The sequence below is a fragment of the Coptis chinensis genome, chromosome 2, assembly GCF_015680905.1.
Source record: "Coptis chinensis isolate HL-2020 chromosome 2, ASM1568090v1, whole genome shotgun sequence".
Classification (NCBI taxonomy): Eukaryota; Viridiplantae; Streptophyta; class Magnoliopsida; order Ranunculales; family Ranunculaceae; genus Coptis; species Coptis chinensis.
Window position 1 is genome coordinate 108817569 of NC_141457.1, and position 18694 is coordinate 108836262.

The following is an 18694-nucleotide window of genomic DNA, read 5'->3' on the forward strand; positions in this document are numbered from 1 at the left end:
GATTCAACACAATCTTAAAATGTCAGAATGAGTTGAATCTTTGACGTTCGATCATATAGTAATGGTACGACAACAATTATGATAGAATTATCTTACTCTGTTGATGGCCCATCCAAGCTGTTCAAGCCTGAAGGTCCTCTGATAGATTGGCGGGTGTAACGGAGGCACTAGCCCCAGCACCCAGGGAAAGTGATAATTCAATATCTCAAAACGCATAATTGAACTGGAAGATCTTCTTACAGGGCTAGTTGAAATTCAATGAACCTCTTGGGTCTATTGGAGTTAATAGTAGTTTCTCGTAAAATTATCATTAGCCATAATCAATAGTTTCTTTCTGAATGTTTCTTTTATCTAAAAATTTGAAACCCAGAAGAACCCTATCGTTTTTAACATTTTTATTTCGCATCAGACATACAGAAGTCCTCAGCTCCGCAGAGAATTTCTAAAACAAACAGTGAGGAGCTGAGGGGTGTTGATATGTTTGTACCTGACCTTATCTATATACACAGTTTGGTGCTTTTGTTGCACTACAAAGCAAAGTATTCAGTGTATAAAATCTCTAATAAACAAAGGGGAGAATGGCACGCCTTCTTCGTGGGTAGTTTTCAAATTTACGGAAGTACCATCTTTGAGTTTCAGCTGCTGTGAAGACAAGATTAATCACCTGCCAGACATTTGTTTTAAAGACAAATAAACAGACTAGATGAGTAATTTTGAAACAATTAGAATTTTTAAAGTTTGGTGGAGTTCAAGGCAAGGGAGCTACCACAAATCCAAAAAGGAGCCAGATCGTGGGGTCTGATCCTCCACTAGCAACCAAAAGACCAGCATAAATAACCTGGACAGAAATTTAAAAATACAAGAACAGTATACAACTATCAATAGCATTCACTTTTACTGGCCTAAAGAAAGAGAAGATTTTCTGTTAGCGTATAGATTTAATTACGGAAATGGATACCCCCAGTAATTTCATGGTTCAAGTCGATAATTTGTCTTTTGCTTGTAGAATTATCAAAATATTCTTAACTGTGTTTGTTTTAAGTATACAAAGTACATGTTAGGAAATAATTTCGTAACTTGTACTTTCAAAGTCTGTAAGTAAAACTTTAATAGGTGTTTGGAGAGAGAAAGAGAGCGTCTTACAATCTCGGCCAGGTAGTGTGGACATGAAACAATTTCGAACCAGTCGCCATGAGGAATTACATACTCATCAGTTTGTTCTTTGTGTTCCCGCAGTGAACCCTGCTCAGAAGATAGAAATTCTTAGAAATGAATATTGAAGTTAAAATGCAACTCTTAACTGCAAGAAACAAAAATGACGCAACAACTCCTGCTTTGAAATGTAAACATAACTGCTCAAAAGTCCAGCTTTATGTCGTATGCTATAAATTTTGAGAAAACAGAAACAACCGTACATACAACCATTGCTATGAAAGGAAAGAAAGAAATAATAAGAAAGTGAGACAATGATACCAATAAGACAGCAGAGATCGCGTAATTTAATAAAAAAAATAAACCACATAATAATTAGGTCATCAATAACTTCATTTCAGTATCTGCATAGGTTCAAACTACTTGAGAAATAACAAGGCAGTAACTGGAAACTGTGACCTAAGTCACACTAAATAAAACTTGAAGCAAAAAGCCAGCATAGTAATATCGTATGCTGCCTAACTCTTTCATTCGACAAATGATCTGCCAGTCCCTTTCTAAAACACGTAACAACCAAATTGGCCTTCCTGATTTATAAAGCCATCTTCATTTGCATACCCCTTGTATTTCAAGCTTAATAAGAATGAATAAGTCAACATAGGCAAGGAGTCTTACTCATCCACATATGTTCTCAATCATTTCGGTAAGCCACTTCAACTGCAACAGCAAGCCCCATTAAGTGAGCCAAAAAGAGCATTTTCACTCCCACAGGCACGTAAATAATAACTCTTTTTTTTTGGTACGATGTGAAGAACAACTCGATGAGTCGATTCAAACCCAAGGAAGAGAAAGATCCATTTAGTGAAAATGACATCATCAGTAGCGAAATCAATAGCCAAAGAAAAATGAGCTCGTTTTTGAGTTTTTGACAGTTCTAGTCTTCTAGACATGTCAAGAGACAAAAAATAGTAACTATTGTTTTATTTATAACTTAAATTCACATCTTATGCGCTAAAAATAAGGTTAACATTTTTCTGAGGAAGACCTGCTTGGTGAGGAGACAGTCTTCACAATATTTACAACTTAACATTGGTTTCGACTAATCTCCATACGGGCTCCATGAGTGTCTCCTTCAGCGAATCATATACTCATGACCTTAAAAGTTAAAACATACAATAAAAATGCGGGGCATGCTCTCTTTTCTTATAACAAAAGATAGCCTACCCAATATTCTTGGGCAAGACACTGCCGCTATGGCGATTGACCCAATAATAATAATAATAATAATAATAAGTAAAAATAATAATGGTAATCTAATTAAATATGCAGGCCAAGGAAATCAGACCACTGAAGAATATGATAATAACAGGATGCGAAACCTACAAGAATCACATGGCAACTGTGCTGATGAATCCAACCCCAGATGCATATGGCCGCACCAATCCACTGGAGCCATCCAAGCTTTGTGAGAGGATTCACATATCCAAACCAATCAAACTCAAAAATTGGCATTTTCTCTCGTCCTTTTATGAACTCAGCAACACAATGAGCAGCAAAATTAACCACCTCTGAAGCACAACTGCTGCAAAGAGACAATGGAGCTGCTGTGTAGAAACTAGCTTCAGAAAAACAACATGATTCGTTAACACTTAAGCATGCACAACTTCATTAAAAGGTAAAAGATAGGACATAGAGTGAAGAAAGGTATCAGATTAGTTTCCTATTCTAAAACACTAACACTAATCATATGCCAAAAAGTTTTAGTATCATTTTCTGCAGCAGAGCATATTAAAGGTAAATAACATCAAGCAGTCTGACTAAGTGACTAGTACCAATCCACTATCAACCCAATGTAAGGTGAGATATATTTAATCTGGTCTGCAGCAGAGCATATTAAAAGTAAATAAAATCAAGCAGTCCGACTAGTACCAATTCACTATCAACCCAATGTAAGGTGAGATATATTTAATTTGGTCTGAAGAAAATTGAATAAGAATGTCTACAACCGGATTACAACCACATAAGACCTATTCTCCTCCGTGGAAACCATTTGATTGTACCTAATTTACATCTCACTTTGTTAAGGAGGAATGTGATGAGGAATTGATCTACTTTCCCAAGGAAAAGTTCTTAATCAGAATCTCCAACAAACTAAGACTCTTTGTGTTTTCCGCTCACTTAAATGTTTAATGTTCTGAAAGGCAGCTTGCATGATACATCATCAGTAGCTCTCTACCTCTCTCCAAGATCTTTGCAAAAACCCTCAATACAAGAAAATATCTTGACGACGTTATCTCCTATTTTACTGTTAGCAAGTATATAAGGTAACACAGTTATCTGGCGTATACATTTTTCTCTTCAAGAAAAAAATAAAATAAAAGTAATTTTCTAGCAAAAAAATAAGTGAACACCCCATGCTTGTCATGCACGGATTCCACTGTACAAATAATAATATCATCGCCAACATTATATGCAGATCAAGTTCAAGATAGTACTGTTTTGAGCTTGATAATTTGGTACGGTCATAAAAAAATTCTTAACAGTTTAACAGAAAACATTACATGACAAATACATTTGTATATTGAGATTAATAGAATTAAGGTCACGGCACAGAAGTAAATGATCTATCATATAACTGGTAAACAAGCAAAATTAGTGCAGTGGGAGCTTAATTTTTTCTAACAGAGCACTTGAAGGGATAAGTTTTTCATGAATTATAATTACATACCAATTAGTGCATTGTATAACTTATAAATGCTTCCAAACGAATGTGTTCCAACAACTAAGCACCTAAATTCATTAAATGCTTACAAACGCTTCCTAAAATATAAATTCATTAAATAGAAGTGTAGTAAGGTCGCTATTGCTGTATATGCATTTAAAAGTTGAATGTAAATAATGATAAATAAAATGTAGTAAGAAGATATTGTCCATGGGTTGCTTGAAACTTACAATAACCCAGTGAAGTAGCCAAATATATGCATTCGAGCTGAAGGGCTGTAACTGAAAACATATACAGTTTCAAAAAGGCGTCTCCACACTTGTACTTCCATCAATAAAAGCAAGAGAACGGTTCTCCACACAGTGTATCTTCTCTCAAGAGGAGTCGAGTGAGATTTGTGCATAGAAAAGATGTGTGACCCTCCAGTCAAGTGGCTGGCAATCGTCGAATAGTGAAGTGGCTCGTTCCCCAATGGCACCATTTTACATGCATAGACCCATGTCATCAGAAGCAACAACGTTGTCCAAACCACAGCCACCACATAAAAATGCAAGAAGAATCTTTGAGGGACGGTGAATTTCTTCTATACTCAGTAAAAAAAAAAAAAAAAATAGTTGATGTTCATTTAAGCAAATACAAAAGATAAGTGAAACGTAAAGAAACAACAAGTGACATTGTTCGGCTATTCCTCGGGTACTAGCTGTAAAAAGGAAAATGTAAAACTAAGGCCTGTGAACACTACAATCAAGTGAATATTAACAAGGAATATCTCCTTAGCAACTCTTCAAAGAAAAGTACATAGTTAGTTAAGTATGTAAACACCACAAGGTCGAGGAGCTCAACAACTAGTAAAATTGATTATTACAACTCTACACGTCTCATGTAATCTCCTATTTCTTTATTGCTTACCAATAAAAAAAACATCTTAATTATCCTCCTAAATATTGAATGTACCAACTACCAACTGAAGCAAAGGAAGATTTAAATGACACAACTTACATATGCTGATTGCATGGTTTTGCCTCGATTAGAGAAACCAGAAAGAATCCGATGGAAAGAAGCAATACGAGTAATAGGAAGAGAGGCAAGGAGGATAGGAAAAATTCCAGCAATCCATGCCGCTCTTAACAACTTGTCAATCTCTAACTCCATCAACTTCTCAAGTCTCAAAACTCTCAACCCAACCAGATGAAAAGGAGGAGTTGAAGAATATAAAACAGAGAATATTTAACGTGGAGAATTGGAAAAAGAGAGAAACGGGCTTTTACTTGTTGAGTTATAAAGCAAAGTCAGTAATCTCGAGATTCTCAAACCTTGCTTTGCGCGCTTCCCTCTTTATTATATCTCTGCCGTAAAAAACCAGGACCACAGCTCGTTTTTTATTTGGGACCATTGGATCATCTCCTTATTTAGTCACGTGCACCACAGGACTTGGCTTAAATCTAAGGGTTTTTTAGACATACCCCCATTTATAATTGGGAATTAGACATAATTCCCATTCTAATTTTTTTTAGACATGCCCTTCACTTTAACTTTAACGCTTGATGCCGGTCAACTAGATTTGATTCTCATTAACCGTTAGTACAAATTTTTTATTTTCTTTCAATAAAAAATATAAATAATAATCTAAAACTCCCATAATAAAATATCGAATGTGCTCTTAATAATTTCTATTTCCATCCAATTTGCTATTTAAAATCAAGTATTTATATTCTACTATTTAACAAACATAAACAGATAAATGCACTCAATAGATGTTTAAAATTTTAATTCATCAAGTGAGCGTAGCAAACGTTTTTGGGAATGGTGGGATACCTGAGACAAAAAGTAGTTTGGTTGGTTTCTGTCTAGCTGTCCTCACTTATCTCTCTCTCTCCTTCTCCCTCCTTCATTCTCTCTCTCTCTCTCAACCAACCCCTAACTCTCTCTCTCCCCACCCACTCTCCCTCTCTATTCTTCCTTCTCCGCTCACGCCCCCACTGTTTAGCAGTTATCTAGTATATTTGATAGTCACTGAGGACATATATATTTGGTATTTCATCATAAGAGTTTTAGATTATTATTATTATTATAAGAAAATAAAAATCTATACTAACGGTCAATGAAAGTCAAACCCAATTAACTGGCATCAAGCGTTAAAATGGAGAAATGGACACATGTCTAAAAAAAATTAAAATTAGAGTGGAGGGTTATATCTAATTTCCAATTATAAATGGGGGTTATGTCTAAAAAATCTTAAGCCACGCGATTACTAAAGACACGTGGTTCGTAGGTGTTACGAAATCTATAAAAGCAGCAGTAAACTAAACATTTTTTGAAGTCATGGAGATTTGTTCTAGAAGGAGTAATACAAAAGGAGCACGTCCTCCACCAGATCCAGTTGCTGTATTGAGAGGACATCGCGCTTCAGTTACGGATGTTTGTTTTCATCATTCTAAACCTCTTCTCTTCACTGGGTAATATTATTTACACTTGTTTGTATCCTTCTTCTATTTCTTACGAACAAATTTATTTATGTTTTTATGTTTTTGTGTTTTAATGTTCTAGTGCTGCTGACGGAGAATTGAGGATTTGGGATTCTATTCAACATAGAACACTGTCGTCTTCATGGTAAAATAATTTATTTATTTATTTATTTTTTGAGTTGAGTGTAGTCTATTTATACTGATGGACGATGGGATGTGAATTGTGTAGGGTGCATAGTGCGGCACATGGGATTATTTCTGTGGCTACAAGTTCTTCTATTGGAGAAAACAAAATTGTTAGGTACTTTTTTTTTTTTTTTTTTTCTCACTTTACATTTTATTAGTGCTTTGGTCAAGTTTCTTATTTTATTTTGTACAATTTAATGTAGTCAGGGAAGGGATGGAACTGTTAAGTATTGGGATATTCAAGATGGAGGCCTGTCAAGGTACTAATAATTAGTAATTTTACTTGTATGGGATTTTTCTGTTTTTTATTTTCTTTTGAAAAATTATATTTGTGGAATTTGTTTGTCCCTCAAACTTGATAGCAATTCTATTCTTGGCCATTTTTGCTTGTATTCCAAATTGTCTGCTCATTTCTATAGCTTCATTGGCGAGAGTGGTAGTGGATTTTAAGTAGGTACCGTGCAAGTCAAGTATTCAGGACTTAAAAACCCCTATTCGGTAGAGTATACTTGGCAAAACTGAACTCTTCTAGGGATGCCAATTGATTTTTAACTTTGTTTTTTGTTGAATTTTGAATTTTCAGTACGAATATATAATGCTCATAAGGAAGTGTTGATAATTTTGATGAATTGGATTGGGTTTCTTTGTGATAAATTCGGAGTGATTCATCAGTGTGGTTGTAATAATTAACGTCCTAATTGAGCTGATCAAAATGCGCCTAGCATAACAAGTTTCGTAAAAATCATTTTCTGATCGTGATATATGATGATATTTTCCACTTTCGTGTCTTTTGGATTTATTGATTTTACTTTTACTTATTGCAGGATGCCTTGCGTAACTATTAGAACCAACTCCTACCATTTCTGCAAACTTTCGTTAGTCAAGAAGCCGTCTACTTGTTTGGTTCAATCTGAAAATATTTTATCAGTTGACTCGCAATTGGATTCAAGTACCGAGTATAACTATAACTTGAAGTCGAGAGAAACAATTGATGCAGAACTTTGTGAAGGTGCTCATAGAGAGGCTGGTCAAGATGGTCAGTTGGAAGGTATGAAACTAATGTACAAAATGCTTGCGATCCTTGGTTTTTCTGTCTGTCTTCCAATTCATTGACCATAATTGTAGCTAATTCAAAAACCATAATTATATGGTTGGTGCTTCTCACCATGTCTTGGATAACAGGCTAATCTTATTGTTCACTCACTTGGGTGTAAATAGGAAGTGTTCAAAAGTATGTTTCATCAGATAATTTTTTTTTTGACCGGTCAATGTTATGCCTGTAGTAAATTGCCAATTAGTACGTTTTTTTTTCCGTTATTGATTTATCCGTCTTCTTAAACTACTTTTCAGACTTTGTGCCTACTGAAGGAACACAATATATAGCTATAGCTGGAGAGAAATCTTCTGAGGTGAGTACATAAATCTAATGATTTTGGCGTTTTGATTGCTCGTATTATTGCTTTATCTTACTATTTGATGGATATCCAAAGGTTGAGATTTGGGATCTCAATAGTGCAGAGCGGCTAGTACGATTACCTCAGTCTTGCAATGGAAGCTCCTTGGATCATGGTACAAAGGCAAGAGGTTTGTGTTTATGCTTATACCATTTTTTACTGTTTATTTAGCCCTTCTCACAATAGGTTAGCCATATACTCAACAGTTATGCTGCATATCGAACATTCAACTCCTTCCATTTATACACATGATGAATTTGCTTTTCCCATTTGCGTATATGTCATTGAATCATGGCAGACATATGTAAACCACGTTCATCGTAGAGTAGATTTTGGCATATGTTCATTTTGATACTCAGTATTGGCCATGGAGCAGTAGTTTAACTGCTCTAAACTGCATTTTGATGATTCTAATCTGTTCTTTGTTGGTGGTTTTGTAAGTCTTTTGTTTGGATAATATGCCTTGCCGTTGTAGTGAATTAGTTGTAATGGGTTTGTGGCATAATTTCTCTTTGCATTTCAGTACTTGCAGTTTAATTGTATCCATAACGTTGTTTTCAATAACAGAAATAATGATAAGAAAAAAAGAAAAGAAAAACAGCATTGCCTTTTGATTACCAGTCCGCATCTTGTTTTATATGATAAACATTGGTTGACTTCATTCTAGTGTCCATATCTAGTAGTGCATCTTTATTTAAGTAAATATTTGCTATTCAGTGATTAGTTATTTTCTATGCATAATTACGGTACCTTCATCTCCAACCCATCCGTCAATTATTGTCTTTATAAGCTTGTGAGTTTATAATTGTGTTTTGGTACTTTTTTTTTTTTTGCATTAGTTGACTTTACCTTGTGATTTTATGGCAGGAATGTGCATGGCTGTTCAGGCTTTTGTTCCATCTGAATCCCAGGGGTTTTTGAATGTTTTGGCTGGGTTTGTTCTAAATCTTTTGTCTGTTGCATATCAGCAATATTATTAGTATGTTTATTCTGTTCTGCATCTGCAAATACTACTCTTTTATTACATGGAAATGTTTTCATAATGCTATCTGTAGGATCAGTTTGGAAAATGTGTGAAATCAAATATGAATTCCAGGAGCAATAGTTGTAGCAAATTGGTAGGATCTGATCTCTAAAAGTCAAAGTTGTAGTATTCCTTAGCAGATGCTTTTATCTAGGAGTGACCATATCTTACTCACTATGGTGGATTCCCTAAGGAGATAAGATTTGAAACTGGTCAGGCCTGGACCTCATTGGGCTTTATAATTATTGAAGCCCTTGAATAGGTTTGTTTTTATGGAATAAGCATTTGGCCCTGTAGTTATAATAATGCTCAGCAATGGTCTGTCAGTGCTGCTTGAATTGAAGAGTAATTAGGGAAGACTGAAACCAGTGATAATTCATATTATAAAGGACATCCATTCAATCTAAATGGATTGAACAACCCTAAATTGGTGTAAATATTATTTTATGAAACTAAATCTGGTCGAAGATTTTAATTATCAAATGGAGTCTGAACAAGTAAACAATCTGGTGTATCACCTCATTAAAATAGGATTCCCTATGTTCTTATTTTCCCTTAAACTTATGTGGTTTAAAGATCTCCATGTGGCACTTGAAAGCAACTTCAAAATGTACAGTTCATACAGGCATTGTTGCCTCCTGATTTGGTTGCTTGATTGAGTGTTAGTGCTTTCCTTTCATGCTCACTAGATCGTTGCTAAAGCTCATCCACTAGCAAACTGATGAGCTTGGCAAGCCTCCATGTACCATTTTTCCTTACTAAGATGCAATTAATTGCGAATGAGTGTAGATATCATCCATATTGCCTATCAAAAAAAAAATAAATATCATCCATATTGTAAAGCTATGGAACTGTAAAACTTCATCCGCTTTTAATCTTCGGTGGCTACTGTATGTGTGAACATTTATGAAGGCATATTACTCAAGTATATATGAATTTTGTGCAAGTGTTAATTGGATTGATTTCTTATTCACATTGTTTTTCTGGTTTGCTTTACTTGTGGCAGTTATGAAGATGGAACCATGGTTTGGTGGGATATAAGGAATCCGGGGGTACCATTGGCTGCTGTAAAATTTCATTCTGAACCAGGTTCTTAATTCAAGTCTTGTGCTTATCTTGCAGATTTTATAGATATGGTTATACTTTTTGGGTAAAAGAGCTTAATTAGCTTATTGTAGTAATCTGACGGCCATGCTTTTGTTTCTAAATTTATTATCTGCTTTCAGTTTTAAGCATCACTGTTGATGGGCTATGCGCTGGTGGCATCTCGGGGGCTGCAGATCACAAGCTTGTGTTCTTTACTCTAAATCATCAGATGGTAAGTAATCACTAAGGATCTCTCTATCTATTTATCTGACAACATCAGAGATTTCAGAGTGAGCTCATTTTTGGTGAAGATGATCGTTGCCATGCGAAGATTATTTTCACAAAGAACCAGCCCTTGTTTCATCTTCAAGATATCATGTATATATAGCAATGGGTTCAAAACCATGGGTACACTGATTCATCCCTATGTTTGTGTGTGTTAGACATCTTTTTATCTCTCTGGCCGTTTGGTTTTCATGCAATGCGGTTGCAGTTTTTTTCTATGTTACATGGACGCACCATATTTAAAAACAATCCATGTTGGATACCTATCCACGTTTCTGTGTCAGACACACTAAGGACACATATTGTATGTGATATACCTCAATTTTTAATATTTTACCATGTCAGACACTTCGAATCCGTGTCGGGATACGGACACACGTATCCGTGTCAATGTAACTTAGTTTTTTTATTTAGTGAAGATGCAATAGTAGAGATCAGACCAGCATTAGTGACATTTAGTGCAGTGGGCCTAGTCATTGAAAGTTAGGGAGTAGTCGTCTTCTTGCTTTTAATGTGCCTCTTTTTTAGTAATAGTATGTCGTTGCTTTCTCGTCAAATTTTTTGTTCCCTCATTGTTTACTTGACATAATTCTCTTATGTTGGATAGGGTTCTTGTATGGTCAAGAGAGAACATGGTTTGGAACAACCTGGTATAGCAGGCACCTCAATCCGATTGGATGGGAAAATTGCTGCAACAGCTGGATGGGATCATAGGTCTTATTTTCAACTTTATTTTACTTCTGATCTTGAAGGTGCAATTAATTCAAGGATGCCATATCTGTTTACATAATTACCATGTTTGTCAAGATATTAGAGCTAATTGTTATTTATATATTGTTTACGTACAATGTCATTCATTGTTTGTGTAGAAATGTTGGAGAACCATGTTTCTATATATAACAGTCACACAATAATGCAGAATACTATTCCACATTCTGTCCAATACACTATGTCGTAGACATCTGCAAGCAGTCCTTTTCATCTTTTGTTTAAAAGACCTTGGTGGGCGAGATCCACAAGTCTTTTTTTCCCCCCTATAAATGAATAGTATATGCCACCAAAAAGAAGAAAGTTATATTTTGGACAATGATTTTTTTGTAATTATTTATATTTTTATTCATTTAATTTGATTTATTTTTTGGGGAGTGAGGGATTGACAATTTTTAGATCAAGTGGCTTATGATTTATTGTAGGTAGGTTTGGATTAGGTACTCGGTGTAAATAGTAATTCCTCCCAAAGTTTTGTTTTTATTGTTCATTTGTCTTGTGGATCTGATGCAATGGTGTTATGGTGGTGAAGTGTTTTTAGGTGGTAAGACAAAATAACTTTTTTGTGAATTTTGGTCTGGTTACAAAATGATGTAAACATTTACCTTGGTCTAAATTTGTCATATTCAAATCCGTGTCTCCAGGATATACAAGTCTCTTGAAGTCTGCTCACACATCCAAATGACTCGGCCCATTTTGTTTTCGTTTATTTGTAGAGCCCTCAACCTATCCATTCAGTTATACATGGCAGTGTCTCATAAATCAATGAGGAGCTAAGGCTTTTACCCGTGTTACGTGTATCATTTGTACAAGGAAAGGAGTGTAAACCTGCAGAGAAGTAGAAAATCTCAAAATCAGGGTTTGAACAATGGGAGTGAGGACAACTTAGGCCGGCTAAGGGGAAATCTATTGTCTAGGTTCCTGAACCATCAAATGGCAACAGCAGGAAGCTGTACCAGCTTAATCGAACTTCAAGAAAAGTCGAAAATTTAAAGGCAGTGGTAATGAAAGGAAGCACACTGATGTTACAGTCACAGAAATTTGAGTAGATAGAAAATTGAGTAGATGCCGACTGTGGAAGCAGGGCTTCGTCTAATTAGTGAAGACTTTTTAGAGCTTCCAGGGAGAGGAGTTTCTAACCTGGTGGGTCACTTTACGTAGAAGCTTCGCCCGATTAAGGATACAAATTTATGAGTTGACGGCTGCATATTTCTTTGCTTCTTTTCTCCCTTCCTTTCCTTATTTTTTTTACAGGTTTCTAGATTTAATAGATGTTTCGCACTTTCCTCCCATTTTTTGTACATTGTTGTTTTAGAATGATTTTGTTCCCTTCATTGTTAACTACAGTAACCAGGTTTCTTTTCTGGTTGTTTCTCATGGTCTCGTTTTATATCTAATCCGTATGATAATCAACACCATATCTTACAAGCCGAATTATCTTTCCGTATTCTCATGATTTATGCTTTCCTGATTTATGGTCCACTTTCAATCGATCTTCCACTTTTACAAGTGTCTTTCTTATTTTCACAGAGTTAGGATCTACAATTATCGCAAAGGAAATGCTCTAGCAATACTCAAGTACCATGGTGCTACGGTGTGTAAATGATTCGCATTCTCCCTCACACTATGTTTTTTAAAATGAATAAATAATAATTATTTGAATTTATTCTTAGTACTTCGATGAAAATTGAACGTCAAATTGGTCTTCAAAGTTCATGTGTTTTGTTATTTTTCTCAGTCTTTTAAATACCATGCTCATACAAGTTACATATTATGCTTTTTTTAATCCTTTTTTATTATTTGTTGGAATGCTATTGCAAGCGTTAGTTGTACACGTTTCAGGTGATTTTCACCTGTGACCTACAGACTGAGAAACAACTGTAGTATAGCTAATGTAGGTTCTAGATAGATGACGAAAGTATAATTGGCCTTCACGTTGTTTAGCCATTTTTTAGGTCCCTGAAAATTTTAAAGCGGTCCATCCCATGAATCTTTGATTAAATCTGAACCCGTCTCAAATGGGTTATGTATTCTGATCTGGAAAAGATAGTCGGGTCTACAGTTCATTAAACTTAGTCGCAAAAATCTCCCTAATGGATGGTTCTCTTATTTGTGCTATTTGCATTTTCTAGTTATCCTTTGAGTAGGTTGTAAGGTTTCTTTTGATGGAATCAAAATGCTGTGTGCAACCAATGGCTGTCAATGGGTTTCGATAATCCGATAACCGACCTGAACCAAACCAATAAAAAACAGTTTGGGTTTTGGAAATTTAGTTTGACCTCCACCAAACTGATAAAATATTGGTTTGGTTTCGGGTTTGCCCTCCACCAAACCGATATGAACCCGAACCGATAAGATGGCATGTTAGTAATATTTATGATTATTTGTGTGTCTAAAATTAATTAATTTGATTTAGGATTTAATTGATTTTATAATTTTCGGTTTGGGTTGGTTCGGTTTCGGTTTGTAATATATCTTATCGGTTCGGTTTCGGGTACCCAATATCTTATCGGTTCAGTTTCAGATTTTCCAGAATCCGACCCAAACCGATCCATTGACAGCCCTAGTGCAACCAATCATACATGCATTTTGAGCGTCAATCGTATGCATGTATTTGTGTAAGTAGATAAAAGTCTCTCTCTCTCTCTCTCTCTCTCTCTCATTTCTATTTATTTTCCTTTTCCATGAGCACTTAGGGGTTACTGATAATGTCGTGCTATTTTCTGTCGCGTAATCTTTATACGATTTATGTTCTGTTCTTTTCAGTGTAATGCTGTTTCATTTTCGACAAATTGTAAGCTGATGGCTTCTTCTTCTGAAGACACTACGACTGCACTGTGGGAACTCTATCCTGCCAATATCTCCAGATGAATGAAAATGATGGTAGAGATTTTGGGGTTTGAAGATTGTTCAACACTCTGTGGAGCGTTCTTTCTCAGTCTTGCACCTTGCTTAAGATGTTGATTGGAGTACTTGTATTCTTCCGTTCATCTTGTAAGGTTTGTGCCTGTTGTTTTTCATTTTATTCCACTCTCCATAGCATTCTATTTCTTCACATTATTTATCTAAAACTCTTCTTAAAGGAATTCACATAAGAACTTTTCAAATAGAATTCACATAAGGAATTTTGTACCAACGGAAGGGTGTTTATATGATCGAAATAAATTATTCAAATCTTGTAGGGGATAAAGAGATTACCACACTCATTTGTGGGGCAGGATACCTAGCCACCCTGATCCAAAAGTGGAATTTCAAAAGGAATGAAGGGCTCATTTTTGGTGGGATATGATCTCTCCACCAGGAAGAACACAAAATTTCATCTCATTCGAATATTTTTAACCCTGTCAAAAGATGTGGTCAAAAGTCTTAGGAGTTATCTCTTGGTATATAATATTTCAGTTTCACAACACTTCTTTAGAAGGTCAGAAATATTCAAATGAGGTGTTATTTTTTGTTGATAATTCACGTGGTCAGGAGACCTTATCCGCAAAAAATGGACCCTTCTTTCCTCGTGTAAGTCCACTTTTGGGTCGGTCTGGCTAGGTATCCGCTCCCTCATTTTTTTTTAGGAACAAGTTAATTTACTCATTATTGAAGTGTTGGACACATGTATTTGGTATTATAATACTATCTTTTGCTTTGTAGATTTTAAAGTATCAAGTGCTAATTAAGATCAAGTTGCAGTATAAAATTGACAAATAGTTGATCAACCCTTTTAAAACCGTTTTATTATAATCTTTTGATTGTATCTTACATGTGAATTTGGTTTTTTGTATGAATATATTTTTCTGTTTACCCACATTTCATCTTTTAAGAGCACGTAAGCCATGTACGCATTACACATTCTATGATTACATGTAAACAGCAAAAGTCATAATAAGAGCATTGAGGCAGATGTGTTGGAAAATTATGTTGGTCTCAGGTTTTTTTCTCTGTATATATTATCCCCAGCTGAGTTCAACAATTACTGACGTTGACCCATGGTTTAAAATAGGCACTACCCGAGGCTGTCAATCAATAATTAATGTTAACTATTTGATTTTAATGATCAGGATGAACGTATATTGCCAGATTGAGTTGTTGGAGTGGCTCATTTACCGTAGTTCTCGAGCATTCGAGGTGCGACGTGTTGCACAACATTATCAGCCAAACTGGAATTGCCCATATATTGCTGAGATCTACTGCAGTTAATTGTACAGTGATTCAGGAGGATTTTGTTGTAATTCGATAAAAGTTACGTGGTGAGGTCAGTGACACATGCCATTTTTCTTTTTCTTTTTCTGTTTTCATCTTGACGCCTACAGTTAATGATATTTGAAGTACTCTTGACCTTTACAGTGAACTTGGCTGCTTGTTTGATCCCAAATTCTCGATGCAATGAAAATTTATATGGGCTTGATAATCCCATTCTAGAGACATTCAGATGTTTGGGCTAGGTTCCTGCCATTAACCAAAGAAACTGAATCTACTATATTTATGTTCGTCAAGGGAGATGACTCAGTAAGAGTTTTCTGGTCTAATATTATATGTTATCTTGATTTGTGAATTAGTAGGCTAATCTTAGAACGACTTTTTATTCCTAGAGTTTTACGCAGCCGATACGTTTTTAGACATTGCTAGTTATGGAATAGTAATTATTTCCACAAGAATCTTATATTACTTCCACTAGATGACAATCATGATGGGAAATTAGGGTTTAAATACACACAAATTTTTTCCGGTCAACCCAAGACAATTTTTTGTGTGTATTTAGGGGAGACCCTAATTTCATCTAGTAGAAATCAACATCTAGGGGGTAATCAGTTTTCTTATATTACTTCCACTCGCACAATCATGAGGGCTTTAGCAAGCGTTCAATCAAGACAATTCAAATTTTGTAGAATTCAACATGGCTCAGTTTTCTTGTATCGCTTATCACTGTTGTAGAGTACTATCAAATCTATTAGATTCAAACTTATGACTGCATTATGCACATTCTTGAACAAGTCATAAGTTTCATCGTTTGTTATAACCTCAGGAAAGCAGCCTGTTAATCTAACTTGACTCAACGCATTAGGAAAATGGCAATCATTTGTGCCGTTGGCACAATGGACACTCCTTTTTGGATGTTAGACTTTTCAAGTGAGCGAAGCGAACAGTTCTTTGGGTGGGGGTGGGGGTGGGGTGTTGTCCAGAATGTAACTTGACCTGGTACGGTTCTTTTGGGGGGAGGGAGGGAGGGGGAGTGTAGGGGGTGTTGTCCAGAATGTGACTTGACCCGGTCTGTCTGTCCGTCCCATTTTTTCTTTAACACTCTCATCTCCTTCTTCTCCCCAAACTCCTCCTCCTCCTCTCTCTCTCCCCCCACTGCTTAGCAGTTAATCTAGTAAACTTAAGATGTAACACTCAGATATGTTAGTAAACTTAGGTGATACAGTCCAAGCAATTATAACAAAGTGCTTGCTAAGAATGTGCTTAGAATAAGCTTGTGTTTTATTTTGGGTGGGTCTACTGTGAATTGAACACTTATATTTGACTATTTGAGTTACAAAAAAAGCCAACACTGGAGTTGAACACTTATATTTGAGTTACAAAAAAAGCCGACACTGGAGTTGAACACTTATATTTGAGTTGACAGGAGGTTTTGATCAGTGATTAATTTGTCAACAGTTCCGAGTCTGAATATAAATTTGGTCCGTGTTTAGGTTATTTTTACTCTCAAGTCTCAAGTCTTAACAGCTTCAGTGCCTGACACAAAAAAAACTCCGAATTATGACCCTGCTGGTCACTATGTAGTACATGGTTGTTGATCTTGTGTGTCGCTTGTTCACCCTTAAAATCAAACTGCTAACAATCCAATCCTTGCCAAAATTATAAAGATAGGCTCCTGTCATCATTTAAGGGTTAAAATAAACCCCACATGAAGATCCTAATCTTTAATTAATAATCTAAAATATCAGTACCAAAAAAAGACGTGGAATGGGACCAACAACAACTTCTATAATTAAATGGAAGACAATAACTCGCTATACTAAACAAGAACAGAAGAAATAAAATTACCGTGTGAAATAAAAGATACAATCCGAGGACAAGCACTTTGCCTTTCTACCAAAGAACAGACTCATTATTTTCATACACAAGAATGAGTAGAAGTTCTTATTATGACATTTTATCTTCATTGCCGGATTGCTTCACCAGAATCTGTCCAATGCTGCCGGAGGAGGCCAATGGTTGAGTCATTATATTCGATAGGATTGCTTTCGGCCAGTCGAATATCTCCTTGCCAAATGGCAAATGTGTAAATGATCCTAGAGGATTGGGTAAAGTAGACTGCTCTGCTCATTCTGTTGACGGTCACCTGATCAAAACTGGTGGATACAGTGAAGGTGAGCATGTCATAAGGACTATGTATCCATGTAGTAATTGTGATTGGGAGGAAATACCAATTGGCTTATTGGTTCGACGGTGGTATGCAACTAATCACATACTATCCGGCGGAGTTATAGTTATCAGTGGGCGTAGGCAATACAGTTACGAATTTTTTCCCAAGTCCACAACAACAAATTCCATTTTTACGTCAAGCAAACGATGCTAACGAGGAGAACAATCTTTACCCTTTTGTTCACCTCAATGTAGATGGGAACTTGTTTATTTATGCGAACAACCTCTCAATCTTATATGATTACAGAAAGAGTGCAGTAGTAAGAACATGTCCTCCATTAGGAGGGGATCCCAGGAACTATCCAAGCACAGGTTCATCAGTACTCCTTCCATTGATAAACATAGGGCAGCGGATAGTTGAAGCTGAGGTTTTGGTATGTGGCGGTTGCCAAGTTGGAGAGTGGAGACAATGCCATTAGAAAGAGTCATGGGGAATATGATTTTGCTTCCAAATGGTGATGTTTTGATCATCAATGGTGCTGGAGCTGGAACTGCTGGATGGGAAAATGGTATAAACCCAATGCTATACCAACCAAATAACCCATTCGGGTTAAGATTTGAAGTGCTAAACGCCTCTTCCATACCAAGTCTTTACCATTCAACTGCAATTCTACTACGTGATGGTAGAATTCTTGTTGGAGGTAGTAATCCTCACGCTAAATACCAGTACACTGGTGATTATCCCACTGATTAGGCCAGAGTTTTGACTCACAAAGGAAGTTAAAATATGGACAGAAACTTGAGGTACGTTTTTTTGGGTGCATTAAACATTAAGGAAGTAGCAGTAACTATAATCGCTCCATCCTTCGATACGCACTCCTTCTCCATGAACCAAAGGCTGTTGGTATTGGCGGAAGAAAAATGACATTGGTCTTGAGTACGACGCACGAAGTCCAAGTCACAATGCCAAAGTCGAGTTCTATTTCACCTCCTGGATATTACCTTTTATTTGTTGTGCATCTAAGCATTCCCAGTGAGGGTATATGGATTCAGATTCAGTGACTGTCTTTGTATAGAATAGGGACTGGAATAAATTTTGATGTGTCATGTGTATATCGAAGATAAATAAAAATGTCGTGAAGCTTTCTTTTAGTGTTCTAGGTTGTGGTTCTAATGTACTGTGTTTCAGACT

At 35.9% G+C, this 18694-nt stretch overlaps 2 protein-coding genes and 1 pseudogene across 7 annotated transcripts; 2 read left to right on the forward strand and 1 right to left on the reverse strand.

Moving 5' to 3' along the window:
- Positions 1-288: 288 nt before the first annotated feature.
- On the reverse strand, positions 289-5227 carry LOC147520369 (polyprenal reductase 2-like). The gene is made up of 6 exons (XM_086591898.1): positions 4874-5227; positions 4105-4457; positions 2536-2767; positions 1144-1242; positions 767-838; positions 289-664 (listed from the first exon to the last, which is right to left on the reverse strand). Exons 1-6 carry the CDS (start codon positions 5024-5026, stop codon positions 560-562), a joined length of 1014 nt encoding a protein of 337 aa, XP_086448024.1. The 5' UTR covers positions 5027-5227; the 3' UTR covers positions 289-559.
- An 889-nt stretch (positions 5228-6116) lies between these two features.
- On the forward strand, positions 6117-15726 carry EMB2757 (Transducin/WD40 repeat-like superfamily protein). 6 transcript variants are annotated; one of them, XM_086591899.1, is made up of 15 exons: positions 6117-6330; positions 6422-6484; positions 6569-6640; positions 6729-6785; positions 7350-7573; positions 7876-7934; positions 8016-8109; positions 8847-8958; positions 10010-10092; positions 10230-10321; positions 10982-11088; positions 12673-12736; positions 13909-14141; positions 15195-15388; positions 15481-15726. In XM_086591899.1, exons 1-13 carry the CDS (start codon positions 6197-6199, stop codon positions 14011-14013), a joined length of 1266 nt encoding a protein of 421 aa, XP_086448025.1. In that variant the 5' UTR covers positions 6117-6196; the 3' UTR covers positions 14014-14141; positions 15195-15388; positions 15481-15726. The 6 variants fall into 6 exon arrangements, with proteins under 6 accessions (XP_086448025.1, XP_086448027.1, XP_086448028.1 ...); XM_086591901.1 differs by having other exon boundaries at positions 8847-8913; XM_086591902.1 differs by having other exon boundaries at positions 8847-8913; positions 13909-14136.
- Positions 15727-16202: 476 nt separating this feature from the next.
- LOC147520371 (aldehyde oxidase GLOX1 pseudogene) lies at positions 16203-18694 on the forward strand (annotated as a pseudogene).

Excerpts from the sequence above, each read along its gene's own strand:
- LOC147520369 (XM_086591898.1), bottom strand. The coding sequence starts at position 5,026 with ATGGAGTTAGAGATTGACAAGTTGTTAAGAGCGGCATGGATTGCTGGA. Across the intron at positions 2,768-4,104 it reads GGCTACTTCACTGGGTTATT|TTTCTACACAGCAGCTCCAT; the intron begins GTAAGTTTCAAG and ends TTCTGAAGCTAG. Across the intron at positions 1,243-2,535 it reads ACAGTTGCCATGTGATTCTT|GGTTCACTGCGGGAACACAA; the intron begins GTAGGTTTCGCA and ends TCTTCTGAGCAG.
- EMB2757 (XM_086591899.1), top strand. The coding sequence starts at position 6,197 with ATGGAGATTTGTTCTAGAAGGAGTAATACAAAAGGAGCACGTCCTCCA. Across the intron at positions 6,485-6,568 it reads AGAACACTGTCGTCTTCATG|GGTGCATAGTGCGGCACATG; the intron begins GTAAAATAATTT and ends TGAATTGTGTAG. Across the intron at positions 8,959-10,009 it reads GCATATCAGCAATATTATTA|TTATGAAGATGGAACCATGG; the intron begins GTATGTTTATTC and ends TACTTGTGGCAG.